This window comes from Gopherus flavomarginatus, chromosome 20, assembly GCF_025201925.1.
Source record: "Gopherus flavomarginatus isolate rGopFla2 chromosome 20, rGopFla2.mat.asm, whole genome shotgun sequence".
Classification (NCBI taxonomy): Eukaryota; Metazoa; Chordata; order Testudines; family Testudinidae; genus Gopherus; species Gopherus flavomarginatus.
Genome location: NC_066636.1, coordinates 1,807,340 through 1,822,001, shown reverse-complemented (window position 1 = coordinate 1,822,001; position 14,662 = coordinate 1,807,340). Strand labels below are relative to the sequence as shown.

Here is a 14,662-nt window from a genome sequence, read left to right as displayed (position 1 = left end):
GGTCTGTTTTCTATAGGTTAGTATATGTATGATGCTATCCTATTGGCCTACACATCAATTTGCATTCATGGCAGCTTTCCGGCCAAAAGTTCTGTCTGGAACTTTCTGGATGCTGGTGTCAGCGATGTTCTTTGTGGGGCTGACATCCAGAGCCACCCAAAGGATTCAGGGGCCCTGGGGTCTTTGGCGGCGGGGGACCCCTGCTTCGGCAGTAATTCGGCAGTGGGAGGTCCTTCCACTCAGGGACCCACCGCCGAAGTGCCCGGAAGACCTGTGGTGGGATCCCCCTCCGTAGAATTGCCACCGAAGACCTGGCACTTCAGCGGCAGGTCCCACTTTGGCGGTAATTCAGCGGCGGGGGGTCCTTCCACCCCAGAGCGGAAGGACCCCCCGCCACTGAATTACCGCCAAAGACCTGGAGCAGAAGAAGCTCCGGGGGCCCCGGCCTTGCAAGACTTTTCCGGGGGCCCCAGAGTGAGTGAAAGACCCTGCTGCAGGGGCCCTGAAAAACTCTCATGGGGGCTCCTGCGGGGCCCGAGGCCTGGGGCAAATTGCTTCACTTGTCCCCCGCCCGGGCAGCCCTGCTGACATCAGTATTCTGGACAAAATTGTTCCTCTTGCATGCTACTTTCAGTTCCCTATAACTTATGAGTTACTTACGTTTATCTATACCATAGGTTATAGGCCTCAGGCCTCACACTATATTCTAAAGCCAAATCTTACAGGATAAAAGCCTGTAGGCTCCTTGTGTTACTACTAAATATAAGAAAGCAGGATAACAAAGCAATAAATATAATACAGGTAAGCTGGCCCACTGCTCTAAGTCATTAGGCCCCATCCCCAGAGCTGAGGATAGAACCCAGGCGTCCTGGCTTCCAGCCCCCCTGCTCTAACTGCTACACCCCACTCCCCTCACAGAGCTGGGGATAGAACCTGATGAGCAGTTTTAAGTACTGGACCCCACTCACCTTTCTATGGACTGAGGGACCCTGATTTCCAGTCCCAATCCCATGCTGCTCTAACTACTACACCCTACTCTCCCCTCTGCAGAACCCAGGAGTCCTGGCCACTCCATCCCTCAATCCTCTAACCTACAGCTCGCCACTTCTCCCAGGACCCAGAAGACCTGTCCTTAACCCATATGCCCTTAGCAAGCCAGGAATAGGACCAGGAGTCCTGCCACCCCATCCAGGGTGTGACCCACTTCCTCAAGTTGCCCCCCATCACCCATGATTTAAAGAGAAGGCAGTTTCACTCATCTCTGTGGTTTTTGTTTCTCAGCAGGAAGGGTGGCGAATTTGCCAACATGCTCCTGTGTCCAAATTGTGTCACCGGTGGGTGGGGACAGGGCGGGAGAGGGGTCTAGGAACTTACGGACTCAACCAAACAAAAGAGTATTACATCAGCGCGTGTACCAGAGCCCTTCCATAAAAGGAGGCAAGAGACAGATATTGGCAAATCTTTTCTGCTTCACTGAGCTATCCGTCTGCTCCAGCCCCGGCAAACGTTACTCAGCCTGAAGCCCCCAAGGAGTTTTGGTAAGTCACTTCCCTCTGTTCTGTTGGTGCTCTAACTGCTAGATCTCACTTCCCTCCCAGAGCAGGAATAGAACCAGTGATGAGCTGCCAAAATATTAACAACAGGTTCCCTCCTCCTCACCCCACAACGGTGTTGTGGCCCCCTGCCTGGGACTCCTGCCCCATCCAACCCCCCACATTCCTTGACACACACCCCTGGGACCCCTGGCCCATCCACCCCTCTCCCCTGTCCCCTGGCTGCCCCCTGCCACCCCATCCAACCCCTCCTCTCATTCCTGATGGCCCCCCAGGACCCCTACCCCATCCAACCACCCCTCCTCTCTGTCCCCTGACTGCCTCTGGAACCCCTGCCCCTGACTGCCCCTCACTGCCCCATTCAACCCCTGCTCCATCCTGACTGCCCCCCCAGGACCCTTTCCCCCATTCAATCCTCCTGTTCCCTGCCCTCTGACTGCCCTGACCCCTATCCACCCCCCTACAACCCTCCGAACTCCCCTGTCCTCTTCCAACACCCCCCCCTTCTCCCTGCCCCTTACCGCGCTGCCTGGAGCCGCTCGGAAGGGGCCAGCTCGGAGCCGCTCTGCCAGTGCCGGGGCCAGCACCAGGCCGGAGCCACCTGGCTGGGACGAGCACCAGCACCACAAGACCCAAGCTGGGCCGGGGCCAGAGCCAGGGGCGTTCAGTTGGAACCATGCTGGGGCTGGAGGGCTCGGCTGGCGTCGGGTGTTGTACAGACAAAACTATACGGGATCTTTTTAGGGGGCAAGAAAAAGATGCCACATTTATTATGATAACAATCTGATTTATGACCAATAACTAATATCTTAATTCTTATACACACACATTATACCTAATACCTACACACACACACACACACACACACACCAGATGTTCTGCAGCTGCTGCATAGTTACCAGTCCTGGACATAGCTTGAGTTCGTGGCTTGATTTTGCAGCTTGGGTTCGTAGCTTGTGGCAGTAACTGGCCAGGAAAGCCGAGCACAAGAACGAGCTGGCTCTCTGTCGGGCCTGCACCGATGTCCTTCCATGTTGGCAGCCAAATGTTACCCTCCAAAGTCTCCCATCTCACCCATCCTTTCTGTAGGCTTTAGTTTGAATCCAGGGTCTATAGGTCCTGCTATGTCACGCTGCCTCTGGGTTTGGATTGATCACCCATCAATTGCAGGCCTGACTTTCAGCCTTGAACCTGGCTTTGATCTTCCTTCTGTTGTTCTTTTGTCCTTTTCTTTTTAGGGTGGATGCTTCTTACTTTGTTTAGGGCTGTTGTCTAGGTCTTCAGCCGTTGGTATTTGAACTTTATCTCATCAGGACAGGCTGGGGCTGGAGGTTGATTCCATCATCCATGCATACCTCAGTCACACATCTAAACTAAACTAATAAGATTACAGCAGGGTTTGCAAAAATGAAGGTTGGAGGAAGCTTTTTCAAAATGGGATGAATGTTTTAAAATGGGGTTTGAATTACAATATGGCAAACAGTGAACAGAAGTTACAGTGTAGGCAAGTGTAGTGTGGACGGTGAACAGAAGTTACATTAATAAAGTGAACAATTAAAAACAACTTCATTTATCAGTTCTACATTGTCCCCCTTTTGACCCTTCAATCCAGGGGTATTGGGGTAATGGGTCACACTTTATGTAATTGTTTTAAAGCAGAACCAACATAACAGTTAGGGTTACTAATAGGACAATGAGGGCATGAAAAATTATATTTAGAACTGCTGACCAGATGGGCTGCTCCTACAACACTCTGCCCCTTGATCTATGATTATTACAGTAGTTGTTGACATTGTAGGGCAAGGTGATCTGTTGCAAAGAAACCGAACAATTATAACTAGGTGAATATAACTAAAACCATTACAATGGACTAAACACCAGATATAACCTACACACAAATGAAAACAATTATAGTTATAATAATTGGGAATACAATAAAACCATAACCATTATAATTATTGGGTACATTGACAAATAAAATGAGGACCAAGTTTGATGCTGCAATAACCATCAAACAATAAAAGTTACTGAGGTCGGGACCTCCTAAAGCACACACAGCAAATAAGATTTTGTAGGAGGACCACAGTTGTCATGCAGGTTAAGCCGATTTGGACTTAAACTAACATTTCGTTGCTAAAATGTTGCAGAATCCCCTATTTTTAACAGTTGTTCTCAAGAAGTTTCTGGGGACCTGAAAGATGGGGCCCTACAATTATGGGCCAAGGTTTTACAAATTATGAGGGCCCAAGAACTACCCTTTAGGGCTTGGGGGAGTAGAACCAGAGTGCATAGAGGAAAGTGTGCAGTTAACAATATAAGCAAATGTAACTAACAATACAAATGTATCAATAACAAAAATTAACAACAAAATGACTATTAGAGAACCAAACAAAAAATAAACCTGATGCACTGGGGAGCAAAGTTTTTTGGACACAAGTGGTGATTGCTAAGTTGGATGGACTTGGGGGAAGTAGAGAGAGGAAAAGACATTTGTCCTGTCTGGTGTAGTATTTCTTTTTTTCTGGACCTAATGGTAGCACAGGACACCACTAGAGACACACACAGAACATGCAACACAGAACTCTGAACACAGACTTTGTCGTGACACTATAACCATGGGATTTTATAACTCTTCAGCTGGTACCAGTTCTCCCGATGTTCTGGTTCAGAGCCGGAAAAATAGAAGCTTAGAAACAAATTAGCACAGTGCTCCCACATGGCAGACCCTGCTCAGTCTTTGCCACAGTGTGTTCGGTACTTGGAGCTGCACATATGCTAATTAAGTGGTGCATTTCTTGGAGTTTACATTTTTTTATTTTAAAATCCCCAGCCACTTTGCCATGGCCTGGAGGTTTGAGGCAGAAGCAGGCACTGTGGTCACTGTTGCAATGGCATTCTGGCCCTGGGAGGAGGAATCTACCCAAATATTCTCCTTTCCACTCTCCAGAAATTTGCCCCTTCTGGGGTCTCAAATGTTCCTTTTTCTGACATTACTGCTGCTGTAAGATGTGAGGGTGCTGTTTTAACTCTCTGTACTCAACCTTAAGGGCATCTAACTAGGTTTGAGTACTACATACATTTTTATTTCTCTGCTTTTTCAGCAGAGGTTTGTAAATCTTGGTGCAGTTTTTTATTTTTACATTTAGCCAGTTGAAGGAATACCTCATTACAGGTTTTCCATAGAAGCCAAACTGCGGCTGCTTCCTTTTTCATTGGAATTGAGGGTTTGTATACCTAGCCAATTTGTTGTTTTTAAGAATATCTTTAGACAATGTTTTTTTTTTAAACATTTTCTCCAACAGTTGTGAACAACGACCAAGCACAACAAAACCAAATTGATAAATATCAAGCACTATAACCCCCAATTCCTAAAAGAGCAGCTTGCAACTTCTGAAAGAGCAGTTTCCCTTTTGAACTCCTGGTAGAGCAACTTAACCCTCTCTGGGCCAGAGGGAGAGACACTAGCTTCCCTCTGTATCACTTGGCCTACTACCACCAAGGGTTCATACACCAACTATACAAATCCTTCCCAGGATCAGAGCGAGAAGCACTGCGTTCTCCTCTTTAGCTAAGTCTTGCTACGGCTGAGGGCGTCTGCACCTAGGATTTTTCAGTTTGGAGTGAGGATCTCTAAGTCCTCCTCCTATTGCCCGACCTTACTACGACCGGGCGTATACCCACCTCCAAATATTTCCCCCTAGCAGTCCGGGGTGGAGAGAGGGATGCTAAACCTCTCCCCTTTTTCTCAGCCCTGCTATGACCGAGGGTGTGTATACCTTTTAATCATCAAAATTCTTAATGCCTAGTATTTTACTATTTGAATAAGATTCAAACCTAAACTCCTATTTCCTTCAGAGTTTGTGGTTAGTTAACTGAAAGTTACAATCTTTTCCCTATAGCGCCAGGCTCACTAGAGCTGGCGGGGTGCACACTAGTTTTTATAATAATGGTGGATTCTATGCTTGCTTCCCCTTTGCATTCTCCACCAATAACGTTGTACAGACAAAACTACACGGGATCTTTTTAGGGGGTAAGGGAAAGATGCCACATTTATTATGATAACAATCTGATTTATGACCAATAACTAATATCTTAATTCTTATACACACACATTATACCTAATACCTACACACACACACACATATCAGATGTTCTGCAGCTGCTGCATAGTTACCAGTCCTGAAGATAGCTTAAGTTCATGGCTGGATTTTGCAGCTTGTGTTCGTAGCTTGTGGCGGCTAACTGGCCAGGAAAGCCGGGCACAAGGACAAGCTGGGTAATGTTACCCAAAGTCTCTCTTCTCACCCTTCCTTTTTATAGGCCCTCTGTTGTTCTTTTGTCCTTTTCTTTTTAGGGTGGATGCTACTTACTTTGTTTAGGGCTGTTGTCTAGGTCTTCAGCCCTTGGTATTTGAACTTTATCTCATCAGGACAGGCTGGGGCTGGAGGTTGATTCCATCATCCATACATGTCTCATTCACACATCTAAACTAAACTAATAAGATTACAGCAGGGTTTGCAAAAATGAAGGCTAGAGGAAGCTTTTACAAAATGGGGTGAATGTTTTAAAATGGAGTTTGAATTACAATGTGGCAAACAGTGAACAGAAGTTACAGTGTCGGCAAGTGTAGTGTGGATGGTAAACAGAAGTTACATTAATAAAGTGAATAATTAAAAACAATTTCATTTATCAGTTCTACACGGGCCAGAGGGAGCCACTTGGCTGGGACCAGACGGGGCCGTGCTGCGCCTCTCTGGAGCCCTCCTCGCGCCCCCACACCCCAGCTTACCTGCCTGCTGCTTGTTTCAGGCTTCCCGCGAAAATCTGATTTGAGGGAAGTAGGGGAGGGGGAGAAGAAGGGGGGAGGAGTGTTCAGGAGAGGAGGGGAACGTGAGCTGGTGCCAGGGGTGGGGTGGACAGCTGCCCGAGCCTTCGTTAAATAAAGCCCTTTTAGAACCAGTTGTCCCGGAACAACTGGTTTTAAAAGGGTTTCTAAATTTAACAACCGGTTCCTGCGAACCGGCTCCAGCTCACCACTGATTAGAACCCAGGAACCCCAGCCCTAGCCCCAGCCTTAGCCCTCCCTGCTCCAACCACAAGGTTGCACTCCCTTCCCAGAATGAGGGACACAACCCAGGAGTCCTGGCTCCTGGCCCTGCTTCTCTAACCAATGGGTTCCAGTCCCCTCTTGGAGTCAGGAAAAGAAGCAGATTGGGCGAGCTGTAGGGAGCAGCCTTCTTTGACACCTTCTGTTTATAGAGTGAACAGCTTTGTCTCTCACCTTCAAACGGAGCAGCCTGTTTTGTCTCTCTCTTGTTTTTGGTTCTTGTGCGTACTTTCACCGTATTCGAGGAGACAAAGTCATGCTATGTGGCAACCTTCCAGCAGGAGTATTTGAGGCTTCCTTCTGACTTCTCCCTGTATGTGCCACAAAAAACCAGCCATGAAGATGTCAGAACTGTCGCTACCCCAGAACTGTGGCAAATATCACTATGGCTCTCCCCATCCTTTCGGCCCAATCATGCGTATGCAAGTTCCCTTCTGATCTGATTTCAGCCCTCCAAAGATCCTAGGGTGGATCTATTGCTGCCACATCACCATGAAGTCTTTTCTTGCCGTCTGCACCCTCGCTGCTCTCCTGGCTATGGGTGAGTGGGGTCTGTTCCTACAGGGGCTGATTTCCTAACTTCTCCAATGTACCAACAGCTCAGAGTCAGCTGTTGGGTGAACCTGCTAATGAATGTAACTGAAAAGCAGCCACAGGATAACGGGGGCTGAGCTGGAGCATCTCAGTGACAGCGGCCGAGGAGGAGAGGGCTGGAAGTCACAAAGTCCCATGACAGCTAGTGAAGCAATTGTAGAAATGGGAGGAAATATTTACAGTTTAAATAACGAGAACTGAGTCGTGACTGGGCAGGTTTCAGAGCTGGCCAGAGGCCAAGGGCATTTCGAATGGGGATTGTCTGTTGTGTGACAGGCAGCGGATCTGAATTTCAGCAGCAGAAGCTCAAGGCAACATGAAGGGCCAGTCAGTGTGATCCCCAGCCAGTGTCAGGGGGGCGCAGCTGCACTGGAGTCAGTGGGGCCAGGGCCCAGCCGCTGTCAGGGGGACGCAGCTGCACTGGAGTCAGTGGGGCAGGGCCCAGCTGGTGTCAGAGGTGCACAGCTACACTGGAGTCAGTGGGGCAGGACCCAGCCGATGTCAGGGAGGCGCAGCTGCACTGGAGTCAGTGAGGCAGGGCCCAGTTGGTGTCAAGGGTGCACAGCTGCACTGGAGTCAGTGGAACAGGGCCCAGCCGCTGTCAGGGGGACGCAGCTGCACTGGAGTCAGTGGGGCAGGGCCCAGCTGGTGTCAGAGGTGCACAGCTACACTGGAGTCAGTGGGGCAGGACCCAGCCGATGTCAGGGAGGCGCAGCTGCACTGGAGTCAGTGAGGCAGGGCCCAGTTGGTGTCAAGGGTGCACAGCTGCACTGGAGTCAGTGGAACAGGGCCCAGCCGGTGTCAGGGGGGTGCAGCTGCACTGGAGTCAGTGGGGCAGGGCCCAGTCGGTGTCAGGGGGGTGCAGCTACACTGGAGTCAGTGAGGCAGGGCCCAGCCGGTGTCAGGGGGGTGCAGCTGCACTGGAGTCAGTGGGGCAGGACCCAGCTAGTGTCAGGGAGGCGCAGCTGCACTGGAGTCAGTGGGGCAGGGCCCTGCCGGTGTCAGGGGGGTGCAGCTACACTGGAGTCAGTGAGGCAGGGCCCAGCCGGTGTCAGGGGGGTGCAGCTGCACTGGAGTCAGTGGGGCAGGGCCCTGCCGGTGTCAGGGGGGTGAAGCTTCACTGGAGTCAGTGGGGCAGGGCCCAGCTGGTGTCAGGGGGGCGCAGCTGCACTGGAGTCAGTAGGGCAGGGCCCTGCCGGTGTCAGGGGGGCGCAGCTGCACTGGAGTCAGTAGGACAGGGCCCAGTTGGTGTCAGGGGGGTGCAGCTGCACTGGAGTCAGTGGGGCAGGACCCAGCCGATGTCAGGGAGGCGCAGCTGCACTGGAGTCAGTGAGGCAGGGCCCAGTTGGTGTCAAGGGTGCACAGCTGCACTGGAGTCAGTGGAACAGGGCCCAGCCGGTGTCAGGGGGGTGCAGCTGCACTGGAGTCAGTGGGGCAGGGCCCAGTCGGTGTCAGGGGGGTGCAGCTACACTGGAGTCAGTGAGGCAGGGCCCAGCCGGTGTCAGGGGGGTGCAGCTGCACTGGAGTCAGTGGGGCAGGACCCAGCTAGTGTCAGGGAGGCGCAGCTGCACTGGAGTCAGTGGGGCAGGGCCCTGCCGGTGTCAGGGGGGTGCAGCTACACTGGAGTCAGTGAGGCAGGGCCCAGCCGGTGTCAGGGGGGTGCAGCTGCACTGGAGTCAGTGGGGCAGGGCCCTGCCGGTGTCAGGGGGGTGAAGCTTCACTGGAGTCAGTGGGGCAGGGCCCAGCTGGTGTCAGGGGGGCGCAGCTGCACTGGAGTCAGTAGGGCAGGGCCCTGCCGGTGTCAGGGGGGCGCAGCTGCACTGGAGTCAGTAGGACAGGGCCCAGTTGGTGTCAGGGGGGTGCAGCTGCACTGGAGTCAGTGGGGCAGGGCCCTGCTGGTGTCAGAGGGATGCAGCTTCACTGGAGTCAGTGGGGCAGGGCCCAGCTGGTGTCAGGGGGGCGCAGCTGCACTGGACTCGATGGCAGGTGTCAGTCAGCTCTTGCTGAGAGCGAGACCAGCTCTCACCCCTGGGGATCTCTCTGGGGTTTGAGAGGTGGGAAACCCCCCTGGGGAACTAAAATCTGCAGCAAACCTGGGGAGACGCAGCCTGCGAGCAGCGTGAAATGTCTGTAGCCAGCTGGGACCAGGGACGGAACTGGGGCAGAGCGGTGAATGAGGGACCCCAGGGCGCTGTACCCGGAGCTTCCCCGCCGAGCCAAGGGAGGGACAAATCCAGGTGGCTCCTGTTCTCTCTCCGGCTCCAGGGGCCTGTCTGCAGTGTATGCGTTGTGAAGGAGAAGGAACCAGATGCACGGGGACCGTACAGACCTGCCCTGCTGGGCACAACTCTTGTGGCGTCGTTCTAACAAATTTGACACTTGGTAAGTGAGATGGACCCTACCCAACATGGGTCAGGGAACAGTCTGGGGAGGCAGGACGCCTGGGTCCTCTCCTAGTCCCAGCTCTGGGAAGGGAGTGGAGTGGGTGGGTCTGAGCAGCGGTTAAGGAGCCAGGACACCTGGATTCTATGCCAGACCCTGTGGCTAGCTCCCCGTGGCTCAGCACTGCGATGCCGAACTCCCAGGCGACTCGCCAGCCAGTGAGCCGGGGCCCGGTTCCCCGTATGGTGCATGGGGAGAGGGAGGCATCTGAGATGGGGACGCAGCAGAGACCGCTGGGTGAAAGCCACCTGAGCCAGCCAATAGGAAGTGTCGAGGAAAGAGGAGTGACCGAAGCCTTGTCTCTCACCCAAAGTTTGGCCACGAAGTCCCACCTGTGCAGAGACGCCCAGCTCTGCTTGGGGTCCGCAGCCCGGAGCCCCTTGCTGGGAGTCCGGTATCTGAACCGGGTCAGCCCTTCCTTGTCAATGCCAGCAGTTGGGGAGGGGCTGCCAGGGGACCACCAATGGCTTAGTGCCAAGCTGAGCCCTGGGGGAGGCAAGTTTAAATCCACACTTGGCCCGAATTCGGGACTTCATCCCAGATCTCTCCCTCCTATGGTCATGCTAGGCCCGTGGCCTCCGGGCGGGTCTCTGTACATCTCCCCTATTGAAGCCGCCCCACATAGTATGAAATAGTTAAACATCCCCTGGTGGGCCACTGGGACCATCTGACCCACTGGGATCCTGGGTATGCGGGGGCAGGGGGGATCAACCTTCCCCCCATTTCCCTGGCCATCTCCTCCCCTGGCTGTGCATTGTGCAGGGCCTGATCCGGTGGGCGTGCTCCGAGGGCAGCTCCTGTGTCAGGCCCTGCAGGTGAGATCAGCAGGGAAACAATGAGTCTGTGAATCCCACCACGGCTCAGGGGTGAGCTGGACTCCCAGTGGTGGGATTTCAGCAGCCCAGCATGTAGCCACTGGTGGGAACTTTGGCTGGAGATTCGTGGCGGCTGGGTGGGGAGCAGGACGATCTAAGGGCTGGGTTTAGGTGCTGAAATCGCTTTCTTTAGCCCTGCAGGACTTTGAATGAGTCACTTCCCCTCCTTGTGCCTCAGTTTCCCCATGGGTAGAGGCAGGCTAATGGCACATGGGCATCATTGTGACGTGGGTGTCAATGGGCTGGGAATGGACAGGGGAAAATCTCTGTCTTCTTTGTGCAGCTGGAGAGGAGACCCAGACCATTATCAAGGGCTGTGCGACAGCCAGCCAATGTAATGCTGGCTTCGTCTCGACGAACTTTGGGAAGGGAATGATGACAAGGACGAGCGTCTCCTGCTGCCAGACCGACTCCTGCACACCGGCACCTGCTCCAGGTACATCGCCCATCTCCTGCACCTCCCCCATTACCTTCCTGAGCCTGGTCCTCCTGCCCTGCAGGGGGCGCCCCATAGAATAACTCTGATCCCCTGGCTGGGTGGAGTTTAGTGGGCGGGGCTCTAGGCTCCCACCAGGTGTGAACCCAGCTGACCCCACCCAGGGCGGGGTCCAGGGGTCCCTGCTGCAAACCCCTCCCCCGTCCCTGCTGCCCCCGGCGTCCCCGGAGCTACAGCTCCCCCTGCAGGGGGCACCCAGGGCTGAGCTGTGCAGCCCCCAGCTGCTCCCCCTGCCCCGACGCCTCCTGGGGCTCGTGCCCCGAGCTGACTGCGTTTGCTCTGCTTTGTCCCAGTGCCCCTGGCTGACCCCAAACCCAACGGCCGGCGCTGCCGAGCCTGCTACGCTGCATCCTCTGAGCACTGCCGTGAAGAGACCATACAGTGCCGTGGAGCCGAGACCCAATGCATGGATATCGCCGGGCCCCCAAAATCTGGTAACTTCCCTTCATTCGTTCTGGAGTTATTTTTCCTTTGCTGTCCCGTCCCCATCCCACCCCCGTCCTCCGCCCACCCCCAAGGGCAGAAGCGAGATGCTGTTGTGTGTCGCCCACTAAGTAAAGGGGTCGGCTGCAGATCGGGACACCTGGGTTCTGTTCCCAGCGCTGGCCCCCGTGTGACGTTGGGCCAGTGTCTCCCCCTCCCTGGGCCTCTGGTTCTCCTCCCTCCGTTGCCTGTCAATAGTTTAGTCTCTAAAGTCTTCAGGGCAGGGACTGATTTAGTATTAGGAGACCCAGTCATGCTAGGCACTGACCAGACCCCCAGCGAAGATAAGGGACCCATACTCTGCTGGGCGCTAAAGACTTATAGGGAGATATAGTCCATGTCCCAAAGAGCCTGCAACTGTACCCACCCACCTCCTGCGTGTGGTGTCCTGTCTCCTGTAGTGGCACCAAGACCACTTAGCAAGAAAGAGTTTGCTCTGCGGCCTTAGCTAACAGCCAGTTGGCTTTTGGCTCATGCACTAAGCTCCAGAGGCCCCAGGTTCGATCCCGCCCGCCAGCACCCGGCGTCTGTCGGCATTGCACAGTCTCTGTAGGCATAGTGAGGATCACTCTCCCAGTTTCAGAGACTGGGAAAGTGAGGCACAGAGAGGTGCCATGACTTGCCCAAGGTCACACGGGAAGGCTGTGGCAGAGCTGGGAATTGACTCCAATTTTGCAGGACCCCATCATGGTGCCTTAACTCATTATGAAGCCACCCTTCGAAAAGATCCCACCGCTCCCACCAACAGGGAGCCGCTGATTTGCAGCATGAGTGGTGTGGCTAAGACAGGCCGTATCCAATCTGGGTATCCTCAATGTGCTCTAGATCGGGGCTGCAAGTGACTTATTCAAGGACACACAGTGATTCTGTGTCACAGTCAAGGAGAAGGGGGAGACATGTTGGGGCAGCAGGGGTGGGGGGCCTCGGCGGGGCGCAGAGGGGCAGAGCTAAGGAGAGGCAGGGTGTTGTGTCCTGGTGCAGTTCAAGGAATGGAGCTGCACCCCTCACACTGATCACTTCCTTTCCTCCCCCGCATGCAGATGGATCTGCCACGAAGACCATCATGAAGGGCTGTGGATCTGAGTACGTCTGTACGCAGGTCAATGCGGGTTCTGGGATCTTTGCAGGGATCAATGAAGAGGTAACCACGGCCAGATGCACACTAGCCACCAGCGCGGCCAGCACAGCTCTGGGACCCGCCGGGCTCCTCTTCCCAGCCCTCGCTGGCCTCCTCCTGCTGAAGATTCTCTCCTGATTCCCCATCCAGTGCAGTGGCCTCACCGCACTCAGCAACACCCTGGCCTCCTGTGTTAGCCCCTGTCGGCAGCCGCTCTCCCCTCCCAGGCACCCTGGGCTCCCGCCCGGATTCGCTTCCCCTTCATATTGTTCCGCTTAATAAAACAAACTGGAGACCAAAATCCTTAGAAATCTGTGGGGGGCGGGGAATTTCAATTCCCGTGGGTGGGGCTGTGAAGGAGCCAGTTAGTCAGTGACCCCTAGTGGTGAAATGAGACAGCACAGGCCAGGAGCTACACCCGCCAGCGGGACCACAGGGTCTGGCTGGATCCAGCAGACACAGTAAAGAACGTCCCTTTATGGTCATCACAGCCAAGTCCTGCCCCTATTGCCCCCGGCAGCGCCCCCTACAGCAGGTCCACCCAAATTACAGGCCACTTTGGAAACTGTTGGCCAAACCTGCAAGGGAGATTGTGTGGCCCAGCTGGGAACAGAAGCCTGGTCTCAAAAGCCCTGACCCAACACACAAGTACATGCTGAACTGTAAGCACATGAGCATCTGGGGCTAAGTCAGGTGCTTAAAATTAAGCACCGTGTTTCAGCACCTTGCTGAATCGGGGCCTGTGCTGGCAGGAACCACGTGTGGGCTGTGAACGTTGGAACCCTGCAGAATTCGGGGCATTTGTCAGGGATAAGGAGAAGGACTTGATCGTCCCCACACAGTCCCTCAAAACAGCAGAAGGAGGGATAGAGGTGAGGATGAATGGAGAGAAGTGAGGATGCTTCAGAGATGGGTGGGGAAGCAAATCAAATACAATTCGTCCTTGGCCTCTTTATAACAGCCCTGAATGTCTTTGAGGATGGTTCTCAGGTCCCCCCTCATTCTTCTCTCAAGACTAAACGTGCCCGTTGTTTTTAAACCTTTCCTCACAGGTCGGGTTTTCTAAACCTTTGAGCTTTTCTGTTGATCTCCTCTGGACTCTCTCCAGTTTGTCCCCATCTCTCCTAAAGCGCAGTGCCCAGAACTGGACCCACTTCTCCAGCTGGGACCTCCCCAGTGCCGAGCAGAGCAGGACAATGACCCCCTGTGTCTGACCTGCGACACTCCCAGTACTACCCCCCAGAATGAGATCAGCCTTTTTTGGAACTGCATCACACTGTCTGCTCCTGTTCAGCTTGTGATCCGCCATCACCCCCAGATCCTTTTCACTGGTACGACTGTCTAGCCAGTTATTCCCCCTTTGGTGGTACTTGTGCATTTGATGTTTTGCCTTCCTGTGTGTCGTAATTTCCACTTGTCTTGATTGAGTTTCATCTTGTTGAATTGAGACCAATTCTCCAATTTGGCAAGGCCGTTTTGAATGTTTCTCCTTCCCTCCTGAGTGCTTGCAACCCCTCCCAGCTGGGTGTCATCTGCAAAGCACACTCTCTGCTCCATTACCCAAGTCATTAGTGAAAATATTGAATAACACCAGACCCAGGACTGGCCCCGGGACCCCATTCGATACACCCTCTAAGTCTGAGAGCGAACCACAGATAACTACTCTTTGAGGAGGGTTGTAGCAGGGCAGTTACCCTGCTCCTAGGAGAAAAGGTTAAAGGCAGCTGAGGTAGGTGGCATGGGGAAGCAGGCACAGCTGGGGCCACACCCAATCAGGCCACAGCTGGCCTTGATATAAGGCCTAAGGGGTCAGTCTCACTCCAGCCTTGGAGTGGGAAGGGGCTGGCTGTCTGGGAGCAGGGTACCTTGGGCAGATCAGTGCTGCGCAGGGCCGCCCGGGGGTGGTGGAAAGTGGGGCAATTTGCCTCAGGCCCCGGACCCCGCAGTTGACCCCACGAGAGTTTTTTTGGGGCCCTGTTGCGGGGTCCTTCCCTC

The 14,662-nt window shown here is 53.9% G+C and overlaps 1 protein-coding gene and 1 long non-coding RNA gene across 2 annotated transcripts; both read left to right on the top strand.

Annotated features, from left to right (window-relative positions):
- Nucleotides 1–1,295: 1,295 nt before the first annotated feature.
- On the top strand, nt 1,296–12,968 carry LOC127038035 (phospholipase A2 inhibitor gamma subunit B-like). The gene is made up of 6 exons (XM_050930366.1): nt 1,296–1,538; nt 7,110–7,201; nt 9,520–9,636; nt 10,855–11,007; nt 11,361–11,501; nt 12,591–12,968. The coding sequence occupies exons 2-6, from the start codon at nt 7,153–7,155 to the stop codon at nt 12,803–12,805; spliced, it is 675 nt and encodes a 224-aa protein (XP_050786323.1). The 5' UTR covers nt 1,296–1,538; nt 7,110–7,152; the 3' UTR covers nt 12,806–12,968.
- On the top strand, nt 8,023–9,513 carry LOC127038041 (uncharacterized). Its single transcript, XR_007770549.1, has 3 exons — nt 8,023–8,163; nt 8,214–8,513; nt 8,814–9,513. It is a non-coding gene; the product is annotated as an uncharacterized LOC127038041 (long non-coding RNA).
- Nucleotides 12,969–14,662: the final 1,694 nt, after the last annotated feature.